Source organism: Miscanthus floridulus, chromosome 9 (assembly GCF_019320115.1).
Source record: "Miscanthus floridulus cultivar M001 chromosome 9, ASM1932011v1, whole genome shotgun sequence".
Lineage (NCBI taxonomy): Eukaryota > Viridiplantae > Streptophyta > Magnoliopsida > Poales > Poaceae > Miscanthus > Miscanthus floridulus.
Genome location: NC_089588.1, coordinates 26,000,647 through 26,023,913, shown reverse-complemented (window position 1 = coordinate 26,023,913; position 23,267 = coordinate 26,000,647). Strand labels below are relative to the sequence as shown.

General features: G+C 50.9%; 2 protein-coding genes across 2 annotated transcripts in view; both read right to left on the bottom strand.

Annotated features, from left to right (window-relative positions):
* The window catches only part of LOC136483557 (putative disease resistance protein RGA4), a 224,145-nt gene that overhangs the window by 133,852 nt on the left and 67,026 nt on the right, over positions 1-23,267 (bottom strand). The window lies entirely within an intron of this gene.
* LOC136479518 (putative disease resistance RPP13-like protein 1) lies at positions 20,285-21,187 on the bottom strand. Its single transcript, XM_066477363.1, has one exon. It carries the CDS (start codon positions 21,185-21,187, stop codon positions 20,285-20,287), a length of 903 nt encoding a protein of 300 aa, XP_066333460.1.

Sequence of the window (23,267 nt, the reverse complement as noted above, 5' to 3'; positions counted from 1 at the left end):
TGTTCAGGGTATGGTCCCCGGTATCGTGGTTTGACTTGTGCGCCCGTGCTTACTTTCTCCGTTCGTCCCCTCGTCCCTTCCGAGCGGGCGTCCCCGGTCGAGTGGCCCCAATCGGAGAGGGTGGTGAGCTGGGCTCCTATGAACCCCGGTCGGAGACGTGGGGTCGGAGTCGGAGGAAGTGTCCGGGTCAGGCCCTCCGATCGGAGAGGCCGTTCGGAGGCGGGTGGAGCCTGAAGCTAGCGCTTCGGTCGGAGAGGTGGGCCAAAGGCGGCTGGTGCCCGAAGCGAGTGCTCCGATCGGATAGGTGGGCCGAAGTAGCCATCGAGCAGGCGCCGTCTTTCTTTGGCCAGACCCTCCGTTCGGCGACCGGGCTGTCCTTCCAGGCTGTTGTGTTTTAGACTCTTGGGCTGGCCCATGAGTTTACATGTTGCTTGCTTGGGCCGGGCCTTGGCATGGAAACCGGTCCCCGAGGGACACTGGGTTTATGAACCCGATAGGAGCCCCCGAGCCCCTAGGCGATTCGGGTAGAATCGTCCGGGGAATTTTTGTCTTGCCGACGGGTGCGTGTGAGCGCACCCGTGGGTGTAGCCCTCGAGCCCCCGGGCGGTTCGGGCCGAACCGGTTGGGGGGTTTTTCTGAGTTTGTCAGCAGGAGAGGTTTTTGTTCTATCGGCGGGTGCGCGCGAGCGCACCCACGGGTGTAGCCCCCGAGCCCCCGGGCGGTTCGGGAAGAACCGTCTGGGGGGTGTTGTTTCAGCGGGCGTGTGTGCGTCTTTTTAGTCTGAGACGGAATTTTGTTAACCGCGGCATCGTTGTGCAGCCGAGGCGTTTTTAGGCACAGGGATTTGGTTTTAAGACGGAATTTTACTAATCCTGGCGTCGATGCGCGCCGTCGGATCGGGTGAGTGGGAGTCGTGAACGGACCCTGGCGTCGGTGCGCGCCGTGGTATCAGGATACTTCGGTTCGGATGCGACAGAGCCCACTGATCTTTGGCATCGATGCACGCCGTGGGATCGGGCGAGGCGGAGTCACGAATGGACCCAGGCGTCGGTGCATGCGGTGGATCGAGATAGTTTAGCTCGGATGCGACAAAGCTCACTGATCTTTGGCGTCGATGCGCGCCGTGGGATCAAGCGAGGTGGAGTCACGAATGGACCTATGCGTCGGTGCGCACCGTGGATCGAGAGAGTTAGTTCGGATGCGATAGAGCTCACTGATCTTTGGCGTCGATGCACGCCATGGGATCGAGCGAGGCGGAGTCGCAAATGGACCCAGGCGTCGGTGCGCGCCGTGGATCGAGATAGTTAGTTTAGTTAGTTCAGGAATCGGACGAGCCGGAGCTCGTGGATCCCGATGTCACGAGTTCGGAGTCGCGGTCCCAGGAGCCATAGCCAGAGGTCGTAGATCCTATCAACGCAAGTTCAGGGTCGAGGTCCTAAGAGGCATAGCCGGATGTCGTAGATCCTGTCTACGCGAGTTCGGGGTCGCGGTCCCAAGAGCCGTAGCCGGATGTCGTAGATCCTATTGACGTGAGTTCGGGGTCGCAGTCCCAAGAGCCGTAGCCGGATGTCGTAGATCCTGTCGACACGAGTTCAGGGTCGCGGTCCCAAGCGTAGTTAGTTAGTTAGTTAAAGATCAGACGAGGCAGAGCTCGCGGATCCTAGCGTCGGTGCACGCCGTGGGACCAAGCGAGTCGGAGTCGTGGATCTGGCGAGTTCGGGGTCGCTGACCTTGGCGTTTGTCTTGAGCCCCCGAGCCCTGTCGGGCGTTCGTAGGGTCGATGTGAGTTGTGTGCGTTACCCCATCCTCGGTTCCTCACAACCGGAGGGGCTGAGTTTCATCGTCTGTCCCGATCGCTCGGGCTCGAAGACTAGCTCGGTTAGTTCGCTAACAGGTGTGATCGAATGGAATCCGGGTCCGTCGTTCGTGATGGGGTTGGCATAGCCCTCTTGTGACATTCCACTACTCCTTTACCTGCAACCCGGTAGATGCCTAGGTCGTTCCGGAGACCGACCCGGGTGGCCTAATGGCCTCCCCTCGATGGAGATTCTGTGGGCCTGGCGAGAGGTTCAGGATCGAATGAGAAGGTTGAGATGACCCGGTCTGCCATACCAGGCAAGGGCCGCACGGGGCTCATCTGCGGTTTTCTCCCCTAGCTCTGTTGGTTGCCCATATCGAATGAGGCAACCGCCGCTTCGTGACGCAACACGGAGCGTTCTGGTGCATTTCGCTGCACGTGCGATGCTTAGTTCCTGAGCCCCCGGGTGGTTCAGGGCCCGAATCGTTCGGGAGGCGCGTGCGTATGGAATGAATGCGCGTATGGATGTATGAAATGATTATAAAGAAAGAGAGGGGGTTTTGGTAGTGTTTACCTTGACGACTGGAGTGACGGGGTTCGGAGAGCTTCAGTTGGAAACGTCCGACCGGGACCCGTGCTCGTCATTCATGACGGAGCCGGCATGGCCTACATGGGGTGTCCCTTCGCTTCCTACCTGTGTCTCGGCATTTACTCTGAGTGATTCGATCGACTCAGGGGATCGGTTGATCTCTCCTAGCGGAGATTTCATTTTTTGGTCTCCCTAGGTCTGTCCTAGGGAAGTGGGGGAGCTGCCTGCGTGTGGTGGCGCTGCGGTTTTCGTGCTCGGTCATGTGATAGTTGTGGGCCATACCTAGGCCACGTTTCGTCTTGCCAGGCGGCGTTCTGTCTGACCCGGCGTTGCTTCGTCGGTCAGTGCACGTCCCATCGTTTCCCATCCGTATTGAATGGGGGTAGGTGGAGAGTTTTTGTGCTCTGATCGTTTACCTTTCTTCTTTAAATAGGGGGAGGAAGAGGGCTTTCCGTAGCAGTCTTTGGCCTGTTCTCCAACTATTGTCTCTCTTCCTTCTCCTTTATCACCGAGAGTGCCTGTATGCCGCGACGGTTCCTAAGTGAGAGAGAGAGGGTGAGCGAGGGGGAGGACTTACATATCCTTTTGTGAACCTAGAGCGCGATGTTGGATGGAGCCATGCGCGGATTTTCTCCGGTGGATTTTCATTGGGCGAGCTTTGTCGGAGGGGAGGTCGCTCAGGATTGTGTCGGCGGAGGGTTCTGTGCCTGCAACTGCTCAAGTCGGCTAGTTCATAAAGTTTAATAGGATTTCTTCCAGCCATGGTGGCCATACCTTGGTAGCAGCGCCCCTACCCAGGAGCTGCCTAGACTGCATGAGAAGGTCAGGAGCTCCATGTTCTTCTGCTGAGCATCTATGGGTGCGACGCCCTTGAGGTACTCGTTGCGTCTCGCCAAAGTCGAAGGAGTGGAGCCAAGCGATTCCTGGCGTTCAGGCGATGTTGTCGAGTAGCCACAGTAGTATTTGTAGTAGAAAATGTAATAGTTAAGTTTTGCGGGTAAGTCCCCGTGTGAATAGTTTCTTTGTATCAATGAATACAACCGTACTGCCCCTGTGACGGAACCACGATATCCGTTTCCTTGTTTTTATCATAGCATAACATTCGTTTTTATCCTTTCTCTCTCGTACCTGCCCGTTTGTCCCATAGGGTGTGACCTTGGGTGCCCAGGGCGTGGCCCGCGAGGCTCGGCTGCTTGTATCCATAAGGAAAGGCGGGGTGCATTCGGTTGGGAGTAAGAACAAAGTTACGTAGGGTAAGCTAAGGAATGGAATGTGTTCCCATTCGGGGAGGAAGTTGTATAACATGTGATAGTAGAAAGAAAGAGGTAATATTCAATATTGTACACTTATGGAGCCCCCGAGCGACCCGGGTCGAAAGTTGTTCGGGCGAGGGCGCTCTTACAGGAGCGTGTGTTTAACAAAAAGTGGTTAGACCAAATTTAGGGAAAAAACGACGTAGCTGTTCAATGTTCCAAGTGTTATTGAGAACATTGCCGTTGTTGTCCTCCAGTCGGTAGGTGCCCGATCGGATTATAGGGTCCTTCCTAGGGTGGAGAGAGCTTGTGTTTTTCCTTCATCGATTGGGTCCTTCGGAGCACGAGATCGCCGACTTCGAGTATCCTTCCTATGATCTTCCTTTCGTGGTACCTGCGGAGGGTTTGTTGATAGCGAGCGGAGAGGATGACGGTCGTCTCTCGGGCCTCTTCGAGCAGATCGACTATGTCTTGTTGAGCCTCAGTGGCTCGGTCACGGTCGAAAGCCTTCACTCTTGGTGTGTCGTGGTCGAGGTCAGAGGGCAACACTGCCTCTGCTCCATAGGCCAGGAAGAAAGGTGTGAATCCTGTGGATTGGTTTGGGGTCGTTCTTAGGCTCCAGAGGATCACTAGGACCTCTGCAACCCATCGCCCAGCATGTTTGTTGAGTCGGTCAAAGATGCGCGTCTTGAGTCCTTGGAGGACCATGCCATTGGCACGTTCGACCTAGCCGTTGGTTCGTGGATGTCCGACCGAAGCCCAGTCGATCCTGATGCCGTATCCATCGCTAAAGTCTAGGAACTTTTTCCTGGTGAAGTTAGTTCCGTGGTCAGTGATGATACAGTTAGGAACGCCGAACCGGTAGATGATGTCGAGGAAGAATTTAACCGCCTCTTTCGAGCGGAGATTGGTGATGGGCTTGGCCTCTATCCACTTGGTAAACTTGTCGACTGCTATGAGTAGGTGAGTGAAACCGCCTAGGCCTTTTTTGAGGGGTCCTACCATGTCGAGGCCCCAAACCACGAATGGCTAGGTGATTGGGATGGTTTGGAGCTCTTGTGCTGACAAATGAGTTTGCTGAGTGTAGAACTGGCATCCTTCGCACCTGTGGACGACCTCCTCTGCATCTTGTAGCGTGGTGGGCCAGTAAAAACCTTGGCGAAAGGTTTTTCCGACCAGAGATCTTGGGGCCGCGTGATGTCCACAGATCCCGACATGGACCTCGAGGAGGATCTGCTTCCCCCGACTAGCGGGGACGCACTTCATGAGTACCCCTGATGGACTCCATTTGTAGAGTTCGTTACCGAGCATGATGAAGGTCTTGGTGCGTCGAGCGATTCATCGGGCTTCAATTCTTTCAGGTGGGAGAACCTCCTCGAGGAGGTAGGCAAGTAGCGGCACTTGCTAGTCGGTTTGATCGAGTACCAATATGGCGACGTTCGCTGGCGACGTCGTCATAGAGGTACTGGGATCGGAGCCCCCGAGCGTCGGCGAGGCGTTGGGGTTGGAGCCCCCGAGTGTCGACTGGGCGTCGGGGTCGGAGCCCCCGAGCGCTGGCTGGCCGTCGAGGTGTGTCTGGGTCGGACCTTCTAGGATGCGGGCGGACGGCTCGTGGACGTTGTTGATGAAGACCCCAACCGGGGATGGATCCCGCCTGGCGGCCAGTTTTGCGAGGAAATCGGCGGCATCGTTGTCCCTTCGAGGGATGTGATGCAGTTCGATCCCCTGGAATTTGTCCTCGAGCTTGCGCACCTCTTGGTAGTATGCTGTCATGAGGGGGCTTTTGTAAGAGGACTGCTTCAAGACCTGATCAACGACTAGTTCTGAGTCGCCGCGAACATAGAGTCACGTAGCACCGAGCTCGATGGCGATGCGGAGTCCGTTGATAAGGGCCTCGTATTCCATGGCGTTGTTTGAAGCCCGTCGAAGTACATTGTCCAGTACTCGTGGGTGACGTCCGGGGTCGGTAGCTGGATCTCCATCCATTCGGCGACAAAATCCGCTAGAGCCTGAGACTTAATAGCGGTGCGAGGGGTATATCTGATGTCATGGCCCATGAGTTCAAGGGCCCACTTAGAGATTCATCCCGCTGCATCGCGGTTGCGGATGATGTCTTCGAGTGGGTATGAAGTGATGATTGTTACTTCGTGGTCGGTGAAGTAGTGTAGGAGCTTCCTGGTGGCCATTAGCACGGCGTATAGGAGTTTTTGCACCTGGGGGTACCGGACCTTGGGGTCGGTAAGTACTTCTTCAACGAAGTATACGGGTCGCTGTACCTTGAGCTGGTGTCCTGGTTCCTCCCTTTCGACAACCAGGGCGGCACTCACCACATGGTTACTTGCCGCGATGTAAAGGAGAAGGGGTTCTCCCCGTTCGGGAGCGATAAGGATCGGGGCTGACATTAGGGACGTTTTGAGGCTTTCGAGAGCCTGCTGGGCTTCCTTAGTCCAGATGAAGGCGTCCGTCTTTTTGAGGAGCTTGTAGAGTGGCATCCCTCGTTCACCAAGCCAGGAGATGAAGCGGCTTAGGGCCACCAGGCAGCCGGTGAGCCTTTGTACGCCCATGACATTGCGTATGGGGCCCATGTTGGAGATGGCTATGATCTTTTTGGGGTTGGCCTCGATGCCACGCTCGGACACGATGTATCCAAGCAGCTTCCCCTTCGGAACCCCGAAAACACATTTTTCGGGATTCAGCTTGATGTTGAACCTTCGGAGGTTCGCGGACGTTGCAGCCAAGTTTGTGTCGCAAGCTTGAGCTATTTTGACCACTATGTCATCAACATAGACAGCGATTGTTGGTTTTGGCCGTTCGGCCTGATCAGGATCAGGCGGGTCAATTTGGTCGGCGAAGCATTGCTGTATGCACCTTTGGTAGGTGGCGCCAGCGTTCTTCAGACTGAAAGGCATGGTTACATAGCAGTACGAACCATACGGGGTGATAAACGAGGTTGCGAGCTGATCGAACTCTTTTATCACGATCTGGTGATAGCCTGAGTAGGCAACCCGAGGTGGAATCAATTATCTGTTCTATGCGCGGCAAAGGAAAGTGATCCTTCGAACACGCCTTGTTAAGCCCAGTATAATCGACGCACATTCTCCACTTCCCGGTCTTCTTTCTGACAAGGACGGGATTGCCGAGCCAGTCGGAGTGGAAGACCTCCCTGATGAATCCGGCTGCCAGGAGTTTGGCGATTTCCTCGCCTATGGCCCTGCGCCTCTCGTCATCGAAGCGACGCAGGCGTTGTTTGGCGGGCTTTGAGCCCGTGGTAAGGCGTAGTGCGTGCTCGGCGACCCCCCACAGTATCCTCGGCATGTCAAAAGGCTGCCATGCGAAGACATCGTGATTGTCGCGCAGGAAGTCAACGAGCTCGCATTCCTATTTGGCCGGGAGCTGGGTCCCGATTCACACCGTTTTGGTTGGGTCGGTGGGGTCGATACCCACCGGCTTGGTTTCCTTGAGCGGGCGGAAGGCCGTCGAGGAGGTTGATTTGTTGTAGTTCGAGACTGCAGGGGTTGACGACTCCCTGAGCTGCAGGAGCTCGGATGAGTTGACGACCGTGGTGGCGAGCTCGTAGTGCTCACGGTCGCACGTGAAGGCGTGCGAGAAGGCGCTACTCACGGTGATGACGCCATTTGGTCCTGGCATCTTCAGCTTGAGGTAGGTGTAGTTGGGGATTGCCATGAACCTTGCGTAGCATGGCCGCCCCAAGATGGCGTGGTAGGACCCCGGAAAGTCCACCACTTCGAAGGTGAGGACCTCTGAGCGGAAGTTGGCCCGAGTGCCGAACGTGACGAGCAGATCGATCTATCCGAGCGGGTATGCCTGTGCTCCTGGGATTACCCCGTGGAAGGGGGAGCCCGCCAGGCGGAGCTCCGATCAGGGGATGCGCATGGCATCAAGGGTGTCGATGTATAGGATGTTGAGGCCACTGCCCCCGTCCATCAGCACCTTGGTGAGACGCTTCTTGTGGACGATGGGGTCGACGACGAGCGGGTAGCGTCCCGCTCTCGTGACGCAGGAGGGATGGTCCCTCTGATCAAATGTGATCGGGGATTCCGACCAGCTAAGGAAGGAGGGGATGGTCGTCTCAGCGACGCATGCCTCTCTGTAGCGCACCTTGTGCTGGCATTTAGTCCAGATGGCATCAGACCCGCCGAAGATCATGATGCACTCCTCAGGTTTGGGAAAACCATCTCCATCCTTGCCTACTGCGCCTCCCTTCTTGGCTACCGCCTCTTTGCCGTCTCCCTCCTTTGGCCCGCCTGCCTGTCGGAGGAAACGTTTGAGGAGCTCGCACTCCTTGTAGAGGTGTTTAACGAGGTAGGCGTGGTTGGTGCATGAACTATCCATGAGCTTATTGAAGTGGTCAGGTAGTCTCTGTTGGGGCTACTTGGCCGTGCGATCAGCCGCGGCGACCAACGCGATGTTGTCCGGCCGGCGCTGATCCTTCTTGTTCTTCTTGCCCCTCTGAGTGGAGGGGCCTTCGTCTGGATCCGCACGCTTGGGCTTGCCTTTGTCCCGGCCTCCGCTAAAGATTGCTCCGATCGCCTCCTTGCCAGAGGCGTGGTTGGTGGCGACGTCGAGCAGGTCGCGGGTGGTATGGGGTTTTATGCAGCCGAGCTTGTGGATCAGGGAGTCGCAGTTCGTCCTGGAGAGGAATGCGATGATGACATCTGCATCGACGACATCAGGGAGGGAGTTGCAGCATTGGGAGAACCTACGGATGTAATCCCATAGGGACTCGCTGGGCTCCTGCTGACAGCTCTTGAGGTCCTAGGAGTCTCCAGGGCGGACATATGTCCCTAGGAAATTCCCGACGAAGACCCTCTTGAGGTCTACCCAGTCTCGGATACTGTCGTGTGGAAGGAATTTGAGCCATGCCCGAACATGTTCCCCCACGCAAATGGGAAGATATTGAATGATGAAGAAGTCATCATCCACTCCTATGGCCCGGCAAGCGAGTCGGAAGTCTTTCGAGCCACATGCCTGGGTTTATCTCCCCCGTGTATTTGGTGATGTTGGTGGGCGGCCGGAAATGTTGTGGGAATGGTGCTTTCCGAATACGCCGGCTGAAGGCCCATGGCCCCGAGCCCTCAGGGCTGGGGCTCCGGGCGTCCGGCCGGCGACCGTGCCTGGGGCGTGTTTCACCGCTTCCCTCAATGGTTTGGCTAGGATCCGCATCGCCCGCTGCCGTATGGCGGGCCTCGTTATCATGTTGGGCCCGATGCTGGTTGCCAATGGCGCTATGAGCGTCCTGGTGCAGATCAGGCCGCTCGTGTATCGGTGGTTGGTGCGGAGCAGGCACCCGGTTGGACCATGGTGCGACTGCCGCAGTCCGAGCCGATCCTGACCGCTATAGCGGCGAGCGAACGGAGCGATCCGTATGGCGCGTCCTCGTTCCCCTGGTGGGGGAAGAGGGCGCGGGTCGGAGTCGCGACGTGGAGCTTTCTGCCTGTTGGACGGCAGCGGCTTCTACCAGAACCCGGAGGTTCCGGTAGACTGCCCGCTCCTAGGGGTCGACGGGCTCGGGAACACCACGCAGAAGCATTGCCGCTGTAGCGATGTTCTGGCCAGCCCAGGCAAATTGTGGGACATCGTTCCCCTCACTCACGATGTCGCGTTGGACCTAACGGGCGTGACCCCGCTGGGCCGTGTGCATGGGGCGCAATGTGCTGCGCCGACCGAGCCAGCGCATGTGGCGGCTGGTTCTGTTGCCGTTGTCGTAATTCCTCGGCGTGTGCTTGCGCAGACGCGAGGGCCTCCGCATGCGGGTCCGGAGGGGTGTGAGTCTGCGTAGACTCCACGACCACCGGCGGCTGTCCCGGAGCGTCTGCCATGGCGCATTCCTAGGACGGACGGTGGCGTGGTGCCACGTCACCGATGCTGGAAACGTCGCTCTCGCCCTCATCATCCGGGAGTTCGTGGGAAACGGCAGGAGCACAGCCTACCATTCCCATGAATTTGGATGCGAGGAGGGAAGGTGCCAGCACCCTTCGGAGTCCCCGAGTGTACGTATCCGCAGAGGACGCGAGGTCGTAGGGGAACCGATCGTGCGGTGTTACTGTAAATGAAGAGTAAAAATCAGTACGTATATTACTTACAGTGGGGTTTGAGTAGAGAGTTTGCTCAGAAAGAAGCGCAGATGCCGCGCCGTCGAAGTCGCGCGTCCTGGAGTCGGTGGAGGGCGCTCCTCTGATGGGTGCCGGAACGTATGCCTCCTCGCGGAGGTGTAGTACGCCGAGTCAGTCGGCGATGAAGTTCAGGCTTCCGAAGAGGAAGGCCTAGGATGGCTCGAAGATGGGTGGAACCCGCATCCTAGCGGGTGAGAGTGTGGGAAACTCCAGTGAGCCGAAGCGAATCGCATCGCTCGAGCCTGTCACAGCGGGGGTGGCGAAAAAATGGGCCATCCGATGACCAAAGAGTGTTGAACGTACAGCGTCTTCCCCACGGATGGCACCAACTGTCAGTACAGAAAGTGACCAACTAGTGAATATTTGTAGTTTTGCTGTACGTTCTGATCGGAGGTGGCCTAGCACTCAATGACATAGGGTTTATACTGGTTCAGGCAACGTGCCCTACGTCCAGTGTGGGTCGGTAGGTGACTTTATTCCTGAGCCTAGGTGCTCGAAGTCTGTAGTGGGGTTACAAACGAGAGGGAGAAAGATGGGGTGTACTAGAGGTCTAGTCGGGTCCGACCAGAAGGGCCGAGAGCGACAGGAACTCTGCTATGAGCTAAGTGTTCAGGCGTGTGCCTGAGGTCCGAACCTGGTGGTTCTGTGGTTGTGAGCTAGAAGACTTGTATCAGCTTGGGTTAACTGCTTGTGTTGGAGCGAGCGCATTCCCTTTTATAGAAGAAGGGGATGGCTTTACAGGTGAGAGGGAGAGAATACGGACGCTACTAAGCCTTGTTGCCCATGCCGGTGAGGATAGGATAATGGTAGGCGTCCACAACACTTTTGATGTTACTGTAGAATGTCAGGTGTACGTGGGAGGTTGTGCTGCTTTCTTCAGGTCTGGTAGACGTCGGTACCTATAAAATACTGTTTGATGCCTGGAGCCATGTGAGGAATCTCACCACGTTCACTCGGTATGGTAAATCCTAGCGCCCACAATGCTGTCGGTGCCCAGAGGCACATGGGGGATTTTACCGTACGGGAGTTTCGTAGGCACCCACAATACTGTAGAGGTAAATATCGGCGCCTATAACACTGTTTGTGTCAGGTGGCTATAGAGTATTGTTCCTACAGGTGTTTAGGGTATGGTCCCCGGTATCATGGTTTGACTTGTGCGCCCGTGCTTACTTTCTCCGTTCGTCCCCTGGTCCCTTCCGAGCAGGCGTCCCCGGTCAGGTGGCCCCAATCGGAGAGGGTGGTGAGCAGGGCTCCTATGAACCCTGGTCGGAGACGCGGGGTCGGAGTAGGAGGAAGTGTCCGGGTCAGGCCCTCCGATCGGAGAGGCCGTTCGGAGGCGGGTGGAGCCTGAAGCTAACGTTCCGGTCGGAGAGGTGGGCCGAAGGCGGCTGGTGCCCGAAGCGAGTGCTCCGGTCGGATAGGTGGGCCGAAGTAGCGGACGAGCGGGTGCCGTCTTTCTTCGGCCAGACCCTCCGGTCGGCGACCGGGCTGTCCTTCCAGGCTGTTGTGTTTTAGACTCTTGGGCTGGCCCATGAGTTTACATGTTGCTTGCTTGGGCCGGGCCTTGGCGTGGATGCCAGTCCCCAAGGGACCCTGGGTTTATGAACCCGATAAATATCCTTTATTATTTTAACATTTCATATTATATATCTATTGCATAGATCTATTCATGTGGAGTATAACAGAACTGTATTTTCCTTTTTATGAATTTTCTATGGTTTTGTACAAATTTTCAACGTTTTATCCAGTTTATGAAATTAAAAAAAAACATGTGGCGCCACATCAGTGGCCATGTAGGCAGCAGAGTCATGTGTGGCCTGCTGTGGACCTAGGTGAGAAGTGGGGAAAGGCTCATGGACCTAGATGAGCGAAAAAAGTTCATGGACCTAGGTGAGAAGCGGCAAAAAGTTTATGTACCCATATGAGCGAAAAAAAGTTCATGGACCTAGGTGAGAAGTGGGAAAAAGTTTAAGGACGGCATTTCACTCTTAAAGAAATTATATTTGCAGTTATGGTTATACCAACAATATAGACGTGCCAAATATTTTAGTTAAAATACATAGATATATCTAAAGTAACAATCTATATAAATTATATGTTATGGTTACTAATATGATTTTAAATAATTTGTTATTATCATTAGTATAAAAGTAGTAGGAAAATATTTTTTATGTGATGAAACATAACATGTGTATTTTATTGCTCATGCATGTTGGCGCGATGTGTATATTTACTTTAATCAAATCTTACTATATTAAATAGAGGTGGGGTAATATAATGTAGAAACATTTGTATGCTGTATTCTTTATCTAAACATTTTTTTAATAGAATATGTTGATAAATTAGATGTAGATTTGAGGGGTATTTATTTTTTCTAATGAGATGAAAATTGAGTTATGTAAATTATCGATCATAATAAGAGGACGTCGGTAATTAAATATAAATTTAGGTCTACTTTAGATCATGTTTCATAACGACATATGTGGGTAATATAAATTAGAGTCATGAGTTAGTTTATATTATTTTAAAAATAGCAGAAGTGGATAATTACTTAGAAAATAGAATAGATCCAATTTCTGTTGTTATTATTAATGGTGATTAGGTTATACCTAATTGGTAGTAAGATGTTTCTGTTTTTATGAGAATTTTTAGAATCTATCTTTTGTTTTTCCATCAAGTCTTGTTAGGATTAACATGCCAGCTCTAGTGGGGACCTCTAGTTAGAATTCTTAGTATTTATCTTTTTCTAGTGTGATATGTATTTAGCTAAAATCTACTCTTAAGATATATAAACTCTTGATACAACCCTTTTTTGACTTCATAAGTCTATAATTTATCTTTTAACTTTTAATCAAGTTGTTGCAAAGTTTTCACATGTTAATTAGAAATTTTAGTATTCTTTATCTTTTATTCCAAAATTGTTTTTTTAAAGACTCTAGGTCCTATTAGTATTGTTTTCCAAATACGTTGAAACTCGGCATGCACTCCGACAATAAACATGTTGAATTTGTTATATAACGTAATTATATGTGTGTAGTATTTTTTATCTTTCGCACTATTCACCTGTTGGCTTTAAGCCGACCGGGCGCTCACCTGTTCACTCCGAAAACGCTAGAAGGTGATCGAGAGGATAACTCGTGATGCGAAACACTTTTCGCATCTTTCGCTGAATCACTGCCTTCTTCGCCAAACTAGCGATAAAGCCAGGTCATCAACAGCAAAGGCGGAGGGCGAGGGGGGGGGGGGGGGGGGGGGTGGCGGTGCCAAATTGAAGGGTTGTTACCCAACAATGTCAACAAAAGTCCCGCTCGTCCTTGACCGACCAATCACCAAGTGCTTGTGCGCTCCCCTTGACTTGGTCCAGTCGTCACCTTGACTCTGGTCAATGTCGTCTTCATCTGTTTCTGGCATGTACTCCTCGTAGTCGTGCCCAAGTGCTATTAGCCCTCCATGGTCCATCCTCCAGCCTTGGGTCCCTCCGTCTTCATCAACCCAAATACCTCATTTGAGCTTCGCCACGGACCACCATGACACGCTCAGCACTACACGTCACAAGTCAAGAGACATGTACCAATATACTCACTCACGGCTCGGTTAGTCCCCCACACACTTAACCAAAGCTGTGATCATTGTCAATCACTCATCCCTCACAACATTGTCGCCGTTCAAGTCCTTCAAAGGATTAACTATCATTAGCATCATTATACAGAAGTACTTAATCACAGTACAAGAAATACAATACAACACAGGATGACCTCGTGGAATGTAGTACGTACAATACCCAATCTGAAACAAAGTGATCCCTGAAGCCTGAACCAAAGAACACTGTAAAGGAAGGACTCACAAGCGCACAGATAACAGATGAACAACAAAATCCACTAGTAGCAGCTGCAGCGCAGAGCAGATAATGTACTACATACTTGTCTTGAGAGTCATCAGATATATAACACAACAAGCTTATGCTATGGCGGACTTTGATTCATGGAAACATATTACTTGCCGGATTTCTGCTCCCTCGCCATGTGCGACTGAGATTTGGGACACAGTAGCTTCAGGCCGTGGTGCAGGCATCATGCATCCTTAGGTTCCAGCGGATGGAGTCCACGCCTCTGCCGCCTGCTTCAGGATACCAGCGTTGCAGAGCAAGGCCCATAGGTGCGTCACGAACTCCCCACCATGCGCGAGCTGCTCAATGTGTGCAGCGGCGTTGTCAGCTGAAGCGATGTACAGGATCGTCTTCGCCCAGAAATCCGCCATGGCCTTCCAGCGCGATGAGACGTCTGGCTCCTGCTCAAGCTGCCGTCCGAGCCGCACACCTTTCTGAAAGGTGTTCAGCCCAGACCCATCGTCTTCTGGCAGTGGCAGCTGAAGTCCTTGAATCGTTGTTCTCTTCTCCTCCATGGTCCCACGTGTCCTTCCTAGTAGCATTAGATCTCTTGTTTCCTGCAAGACTTCATGGAGGACGACCTTGACGGTCAGACTAGGCTCAGGCAGTAACTCGGGAAGAAATGCCACCAGGTATGCACAGTATCTTGACAATGTGGTGGCAACTTTACGATATTCAGTGCTCGGCTCCTGCAATGGCTGGGACTGCTGGGATATGTCCTCCTCCACTGTCTCCTGGGACATCATGTCACAGTAGCAGGTTGCAACGTGCCATATGAGGATGGTGTGCGTGAGAGTCTCTTGCCTGCAGGTCCATGAGGTATAATGATCATCATGGGCTCTGTTGTCTCTGTCGACGACGGCACCGAGTGACCTCGTGCCCATGGACAGCATGTTCTGCTGGATAGTACGAGCTACCAATCTTTTCACACAGTCTGCAACGCCGACATCTTCTTCTTCTGCCGGGTGATGCTTGATGAAACTATATGACACTTGAGACAGCACATGTACCTTGCACCAGGCTATAAGTGCCTTGTTGAATGAGCGGCGATCATAGTCTTCGATGACCGAGTACTGACCCATTTTCCCCTTCCAGTACTGAGGTAGCCGCGAATCATTACTGCGTGGAGGAACAATCCGGTCGATGGTAGGAGGACGGACCGTAGCATTATTGTCAGGGTAATACAAGAAGATATTCCGTATTGGATGCCAGTGCGCTGGCAAAGCGGGAGACTCGGCCCGCCAAGTCACGATGTAGGCAATGACAGGCCCTACCGGAATTGCCACCAACAGGGGCAGTAACAGGAGACGCCTGCCACTGATTACATTGATTACAAACACTAGCAGAACACCAGCTAGGAAGAGCAGGGAATCACGGAAGAACGCTACCATCCCTTGTTTAACCGACACCAAGCCAGTGGTTAACCTGGAGTCATAGTTGGTGAAGAAGTAGTCGTGAAGGAGAGCCAGCTGCACCTCAACTATGGTAAATCCCCTGTTCCAGTCTGCCAGAAGCTCCGTCAGTACAAAGTCACGCACCTGCTCGTTCCCATCCTCAGCGCAAGGAAACCCGAAGTAGCGCCTTGCCAACAGCCTGCAGAAGCTGTAGGCGAGGCAAGTATCTGGATCCACGGCACAATCTCGTGGAAGCCGGCAAAGCTGCTGGAGCACGTTACTGAAAGTAATCCATTGGCCATTCGTCAGCTGCACAGGGTATCTGCAGCGGTCGTACAGCCTGCGAGTTGCGTCGCCACGGAAGAATGGTGCCGGCGACGACGACCTGGACACACGCACCATGTAGTCAGCAACCTCTTTGGTCTCCTGGTCCAGTGTGGATGCTCGCGATCGTGGTTTGGCCAGCACAAGATAAAACAACGGAGCAATAAATAAAATTGCAAAAGATATTACATCTGCTAATTCCATCGGTCCGTTCGACCTTATCTTATCCAAATGCAACCATGCAAAATAGAGAAGCCATGGGAGCAGTTGCCAGCTCTGGGGTCTGACTGGACCATGCTCCTGACTGAACGCGGTCATAGTGACAGCACCTCGGGCAGATAAGAACAGCAAGAAGAAGCAACCGACGATGAGGATATCTTTGAGGTCGTCAGATTCTGAGGAATAAACGGCACTGGCCGCAGAAAAAGCAATAACAGTTGGGAGATAGTAGGCGGCCATGGCACCGTAGTAGACCAGCCAGTGCCCCGAGCGACCGCGCATAGGGCCCAAGATACTCTGAAGGTAGAGTAGGAGAAACCATAGCACCCATGCGGCGAACACCTTAGCTTCGAGTGCATGCTTCGTCAGGAACTGGAAGAGGAATTTGAAGGAGACCACCTCATCCACAGAGGCGGTCGGCGCCGTGGCCGGTGCCGCAGCTGCTACCATACTCAGTTCTCGTGGCATCGCGGTTGCCGCAGAGAGGCGCATGTGTCAAGAAGATGGATGAAATGAGAATGTGAGGATATGTGTTGTTCTTTGCTGGTATTAGAACAAGGAGTCGTCGCTCCAAGTCGTGCAGTTTGGCAGCTTCTTCCTATAAATTCCAACAAAAAGACAACTTACAAATCAAGACCAATAACACTACAATTATTCGATGCATGACTCCCTCCCGACGGTCTTGGGCCCTAAAAACAGGGTCTTGTTTGACCTCCCCCTCCCAATCCCTTTCCACTGCCCACCTTCTCTTCTCCATCTCGGGTGACATTGGGCGGCCGGCGGGCCAGATCCATGGCCCACGAGATCGAATCTGCCATCTCTAACTTCGCATCCGCGTGCCTGCGACCGGCGCCCCTCTCCCAATCCCTTTCCACTGCCCACCTTATCTTCTCTGTCACCGGTGACATTGGGTGGCCGGCGGGCCGGATCCGGGGCCCTTGAGCTCGGATCTACTACGGATCCACGCTTGCCTGCGACCGGCACCCTCCTCCCGCCTCCCGTCCCAGCCCTGACGCGTGCTGGTGCGTGCTCCTCGTTGCGGAACTCCCAGGCATCGACCCACCGGCGCCGAGTTTCCCCCGGCAGGGGCCCGGGTGCTCCTCCCTTCTCCAAGTGTTGTTGCACGTAAGGTTTTCATTATCGGAAATAAAAATTTATCGGAGGTCATGGATAAATAAGATAAGCAAGATATATCGGAAATATCGGACCAAATTCAGAAAAAATTCAAATTGTTTTAAAAAAATTCCGTAGAATTTGACTTGAAACTATTCCTAAGCTATTAAACATCACTTGTTCACAGATAAAAACAAGAATAAAACATTATAGTGTGGGATTGTCGCACGGCTGAATTTGGGTTGTCTGTGAGAAAGTAGGAAAGAAGGGAAAAATTTGGCCGATGTCAAATTTTATCGGACCCTGTGGATAGAAAGGAAATTTTGAAAATTTCCGTGATTTTCGGCCGATAAAAAAAACCCTGGTTGCATGTTGGCGCGCCTCCCCCACCGCGAAACTCTGGTGCGTCGACCTGCCGGAGACGAGTTCCCAATGGTGGGGTTGTGCCCGCTCGGATCCCTGGAGTGCGCGCGGGCCCTCCGTCTCGAGCCCCTTCTGGGTTTGCATGGGGCTCATCTTCGCTTACTTCTGCTCTGGCGTCTTCGTCCTCTGAACTGCCGGCGTCCCTGGTCGGTGGGTTGCCCAGCATGGCGCTCCGCGACCTGACGCGGACGCATGCTTGTGAGCCTCGTGGCATGACATCCTCGTGTGTGGTGCTCCCGGGTGTGGGAGCTCCTGCACGGGTGTCTACTCGTCCAGGACAGGCAGCCTGCCGCCCCATCCTCGGATTCGCGGCCTCACGGCAAGACCTGATGGTGCTGCTCTGTGTGTGGTGTTCTTCTTCATGTACGTGTGCAGGGGCTCTGGGCGCGCGGTTTGGTCATGGGCATGCAGGCGGTGGGTGTGACATAACGGTCCGAAATAATTCACTTACGAAGACGTTTGTCTTTCACTAGACACTAAGTATCCCGAAGATAAGCTACATCAGGCAGTCCTGTCGAGCACACTCCAAGGAAGAGTCCGAAAATCCAAATTTTTCAACAGAATCATAAATGGGAGAATAAAGCTTACAATATTTTAGCCATTCTTACGTCACTTTTCATGCAACATCAGAGTATAATATCTATTGTTTATAACAGCGGGATATAACCATGTTATCAGAGTTTCAACGAAAATAAAATCATTTAATAACAAGTTAAACATTAACATGAGGATCCGTTATATACATCATAACAGGTTATAAGTTTTTCCATTGTAAAACATTTTGAATGAAAGTTTCAAATAAACTCCATATTCGTAAAGTTGAAAATCCTCGCTGAGCGGAAGGTTCCGGCACACAAGGGTCGCTTGACCTTGACTACGAGGCGGAGGCGGTGCTCGTGCGATCAACGCTGTCCCGGCAGAGAACAGCATAGGGCCGTAGGCGACTGTTCAGCGCTGCCGGAACTTGCTTCGACGGTTCGAAACGGGCCCGGTTTCGTCGAACCGCTGAAGAGGGCCAATCTCGGCCATCATCATCAAGCAACTAGACAAAACAAACCTAACAGGCTGTGGGCCGATGCTGTGCATGACCACCGTCACGCGTCTGAGGAAGACGGGCATTTGTATTATTCAGCCGACGACACGGTACGGTAATAATGGATGTCACAGTAATCTGGTAAAAGACACCAATCGTGACACTGTTGCATTCCTTTCCATCCTCGATTTCTTTGCTGGTACGTAGGAATTTAACCGTTTTTATTGGAATAGATTGAATGAAAAGAACAGCGATAGATGTGAAGTCCTTTGGCAGCAAACAGGAAGACTTGCTGTATGGGCGGTCGATGATCGATGGACCCATTTGTTTGATGCCTTGCAGTGGCGGATGCACGATGCGGGATAAGGGGGGGCTAAAACAATGGAGATGTTGATTTGCATAAAGATTTAATGGTGAAATCAAGCTTTTGCTACAGTGGTTAGGCTTGAAATCAAGAAATTAGGGGGGGCTGGAGCCCCCCCAGCCCCCCCTTTGGATCCGCCGCTGATGCCTTGGATGACAAGACTAATTCAGATGCTAGCTTAGCTTGGTGGGTACATGAACTGGAGGAAGCTAAAGGAAGCAGAGTGAACAAAAAATGAAAACAGAGCAAGTTTTCTTTTTGTATTCCTACATACAAGCAGTTGACAGAAGGTACAGATGCAGATCACCAAAAAATGTCCAAAATTCATTGATTCACAGTAAGTCCTTGACTTTTCCTCTTGTGGCTTAGATATGTCTGGCCAGAATAATCCGTGTGCTCGCAGAATACACTGCTGCTTCGGTCCACTGAAAAGATGGGGAAGCGATGTGGTTGGCTTCATGAAAGCTAAATGACGATAGGCGTTGCATCTGCACGTACGTGTTGCCCCAGTACGTTAACTGAAATTAACAGGACACCATGAAATGTTAACATCGTGGAGGAAAATTTACCTGAAGCGTAGGCACAGGGGCAAACGTTTGTCCTCACACTGGTGTCCTCCAACTGAGATTACTCTGTCTCTCCGTTCGAGCCTTCTGGGAGGTACCCAATTGCCCCTAAGCCCTTGATTGATGTATGTCAAGAATATATATGTTCAAGCAATATTTAATTTTTCTTTGTCTCCAATCTTTAATCTTTAGAATACAAGACTTGGCGTCTTGGCCACATGGGACTCCTCTGAAATTGTGATTTCGAATTTACTGTGCAGCTAGGGCAGTGAATAATCATTTTCTCTAGTCCTCATCCAGGTAATTTACTAGCACTCAATTTTATTATGATGTTGGCTTCAATCTAGTATGACATAATTTTCATAAATTACTTGCTAATTTCTAAATTTACAGTGAACTCATGTTGCCAAAAAAACACGCATCTGGATACCTAGAAGTGAGAAAAGAAAAAAGAAGAGAAGGATAGATGACTTGATACAATCACAAAGAGGAGCTATTGATAAATTCTTTCAAAGTAATACAAGCACTTCAAGAAATCTAGATGAGTGGGCAATAGTTGCTGTGGAGGAACAAACTACGCATCCAGAAGATCAAGGACTCTGGTCGTATCTAGATGAGTGGGTTTGCTAATAGTGTGTTTGCTACCACATAAATTGCACTTGAAATGGGGGTAGAGGCATCCTTTCTAGTAAAGCGTCATTCTATTAGGAAGAAACAATTTGATAAAACTAACTGCAATGAAGCTATTTTGCAAGCTGAGAAGGATTTTGAAGTTAGTTATTTTTTGATTATAGTTGATATGGTAATTAGTTCATTGAAAAGCAGATTTAAAGTGGCTCATCTCAGATGGGACATGTTTTCATGTAAGCAAGCGCCGTGCGATACCTGTTGGCTGTGGATGATCGATTGAATCGACCAGAAGAAACTAAAAGAACAGACAAGCAAAACATAGTATCTCGAAATTAATTTACCTTGGCTAATGGCAGAGCGGCTGATATTTGCCGCAAAGAGGAAGGGATCCCTTGTGTAGAGCACATACCACTTCCTTGGATTTCCTTTATCATGTGCATGGGCTTTGACTTGCTGGATGTGGCTCAACTTGTTCCACTCAGGACCAGATTTCCTTGCTGCTATGGAAGTGAGCAGCAGTAAGGAACAATGTAGTAGCAAATTTCTTGGGTTTACATCCTACAGATACCTGGGGACTGTTTCCATGTCATAATCATCCAAAGTGAGTCTCTGTAGTGCAGGCATGCCCTCCAATACCTTCATCTTTGGGCGCTTGAAGATGACGAGCTTCTGCAGTTTTGGTAGATTACTGATCCGCTCCAGGTCATTGTTACTAAACACGTCGAGGTGGACAACAGAAGTGAAGTCCTCCAAATATCTTAGGTGCTTGACATCATATATGCCTAATTTCTTCAAATCCCTAGTGTGGAAGGCGAGGCCAGGAGGACCGCGCCTCAACTTGCACATACTGATATGAAGGTTCTTCAAGATAGGCAAGGCTTTCACTTGTTCCACCCACGCCCATTCCTCCCATTCAACCATTCCCTCAAAATGCAGGTTCTGCAATCTGGGAAATGCAACCCCTTGCTGATTGTTTAGTTGCAAGAATTCACGCCCAACACACTTGATGCCCGGGGCACGAATGATCTGTAGGAGCTCCAAGCAAGGGAGCTGACTCAAGCCACTAGGAAGCTCTGTGCAGCATGCTAAGTCATCCATCATTAGCGTCCTCAAGCTCCTAAGTGGTGCAACTACTGTTGGCATCATCGACCTTGGGAATCGCTGACCAAAATACCCACTGATGTCAATGTGTTCTATGCATGGTGGAGGGCAAAGCTCATCAAAAACCTCCTCGATCCGTCTCTGCTCTGCCTTAGTGATCCCTCCTTCCACATTTACTAACAAGCCATCATTTCCAAGTCTACTTGTGCAATTCAGGTACAGATCTCTTAAACAATTCTTTTCGCCAAGCCTGGCCTGTGTGGCAAATGAGGTGGAAGCAACATTCTCCAGAAAATTTATAATAAGGTTCATTAGCTGGAGAGGCCCCAGTTCTTCCAAACTACACCGATCACCATCCATGTGGGCTGGAAACCCATATAAGTTCCTCAAACAAGTTAGACCACAAAAACCCTTTGGTATAGTATTTATACTTGTCCCTCTAATTTCAAGATGCCTCAAGTGTTGCAGCATTCCAATGCTACTAGGAAGTTTAACTAAATTCTTGCAACCCATAAGGCTAATATACTGCAAGAATTTCAACTTGACAATGTTTTCCGGCAGCATAGGTGTATCACTGTTTTCTATTGACAAATACCTCAAGTGTTTGAGTTGATACAATTCACCTAATTCATCAAAATTTACTGATACCAAATATAGTGTCCGAAGACTTGAAAAACAAAGCAATGAATCACCTGGCTTAATCTTTATATGACCAACTGAAATTAGATTTCTCAGTGATTTTTGCGTTTGTAAAAGACACCAATCAAAGTCATGTGTTTTTTATCCTTCCATTTCTATGGACAATCTAATAAACTTTTGTGATTTAAGTTTATCAGAAATAAAAATTTCGTTGTTGTGACATACAACTGCTTCATCTCGAGAGATGTATTGAGCTAATGACCGAACAATATCATGCATGTTGTAAACTAGTTGACCAATATATTTGATATCAGGCTCAATCAAGTTCCTCTGTATTAATTCCTCAAAGTACTGTCTGCCTTTTTCTTCTAAGTCACATGAGGTTCCATGAATAAATCCTTCACTCACTACTACAGAATCGATTTTTAGGGGCGGCTCGTAACCATTTGTAGGGGCGGTTTGGCCAGCCGCCCCAACTGAACCATCTCTACAAATCATGCATTTGTAGGGGCGGTTCCCAGGCCGCCCCTACAAATCGATTTGTAGGAGTGGCTCGTATTATCAGCCGCCCCTACAAATCGATCTGTAGGGGCGGCTCGTATTACCAGCCGCCCCTACAAATCGATCTGTAGGGGCGGCTGTAGTACCAGCCGCTCCTACAAATCCATCTGTAGGGGCGGCTGTAGTACCAGCCGCCCCTACAAACAGGTATTTGTAGGGGCGGTTCAATTTAGAACCGCCCCTACAGTACGTTTTCCCGTAAAAAAAAATTCAAATTTATAATTCAAAATCTCGTTGTCGAACGTTCCGAACCGCGTTCGCGTTGCCAAACGCCCCGCGACCAACGTTCCGAACCACGTTCGCGTTGCCGAACGTCCCGCGACCAGCGTTCGCGTTGCCAAACGCCCCGCGACCAACGTTCCGAACCACGTTCGCGTTGCCGAACGCCCCGCGACCGCGGCTACAAGCACAAGAGTATTCTATAAACTACAATTACAAGTCCAATTCAGAAGAATATATACAATCCATCATTAAATATACGAATTCCATACACATTGTTATCAACGTCCTAGAGCTAGCCTTTCAGTCTCACGAAGGTGTTGGTACTAAGGATTTGTACCTAACTCAGACTCTCAGTCATGGTAGGCGCCTCTGACGTGTACAATCTGGTCCAATATGAAGTTGCAAAGGTCGCCGACGAGCTCTAAGAGTTGGTCATCCTTATATAGGTCTCTTTTCATTCCTTTCTCTTCTCTCCACTATAAGAGAACAAGTTTCGGTTTAGTATTTCATACCATGTACGAAGTTTTTATACTACGGGTGAAGAGGTTCAAACTTACCCTTAAGGGGTGTCTCCTGTAGGCACCAGTGTTACTCATCATAGAACATATATAGTATCCACAATGTACACTCCCAGGCTTCTGCTTGGGGCACTGTGTGTTTTGCATATGAAAATGTTAAGTAATGCTTTTGACAGCCATGTAACGGAGTACTGAAGAAGTAAGTTACACTTACCGCACATAGTGTTTTTATAGCAAGCTTTTCCTTCCTTGCTGGATCATGCCTTCCATGATGATTAGTGACATAGAACCTAAATGCCCTGTTCGAATTATTTTAGCAAATATAACTTGTTAGTATCCAAAAGTGAACGTTACAAGTATGTATACAAACATATAAGCTAATGAGGATTGTCGATATGTATGCGTCTTGAGAATCGATATGAAGTCTTTGTATGTCACTGTGTCCCTATCTAATGAATCAAATACCCATGCCATGCTCCTCCCGACATCGACGGCTATAC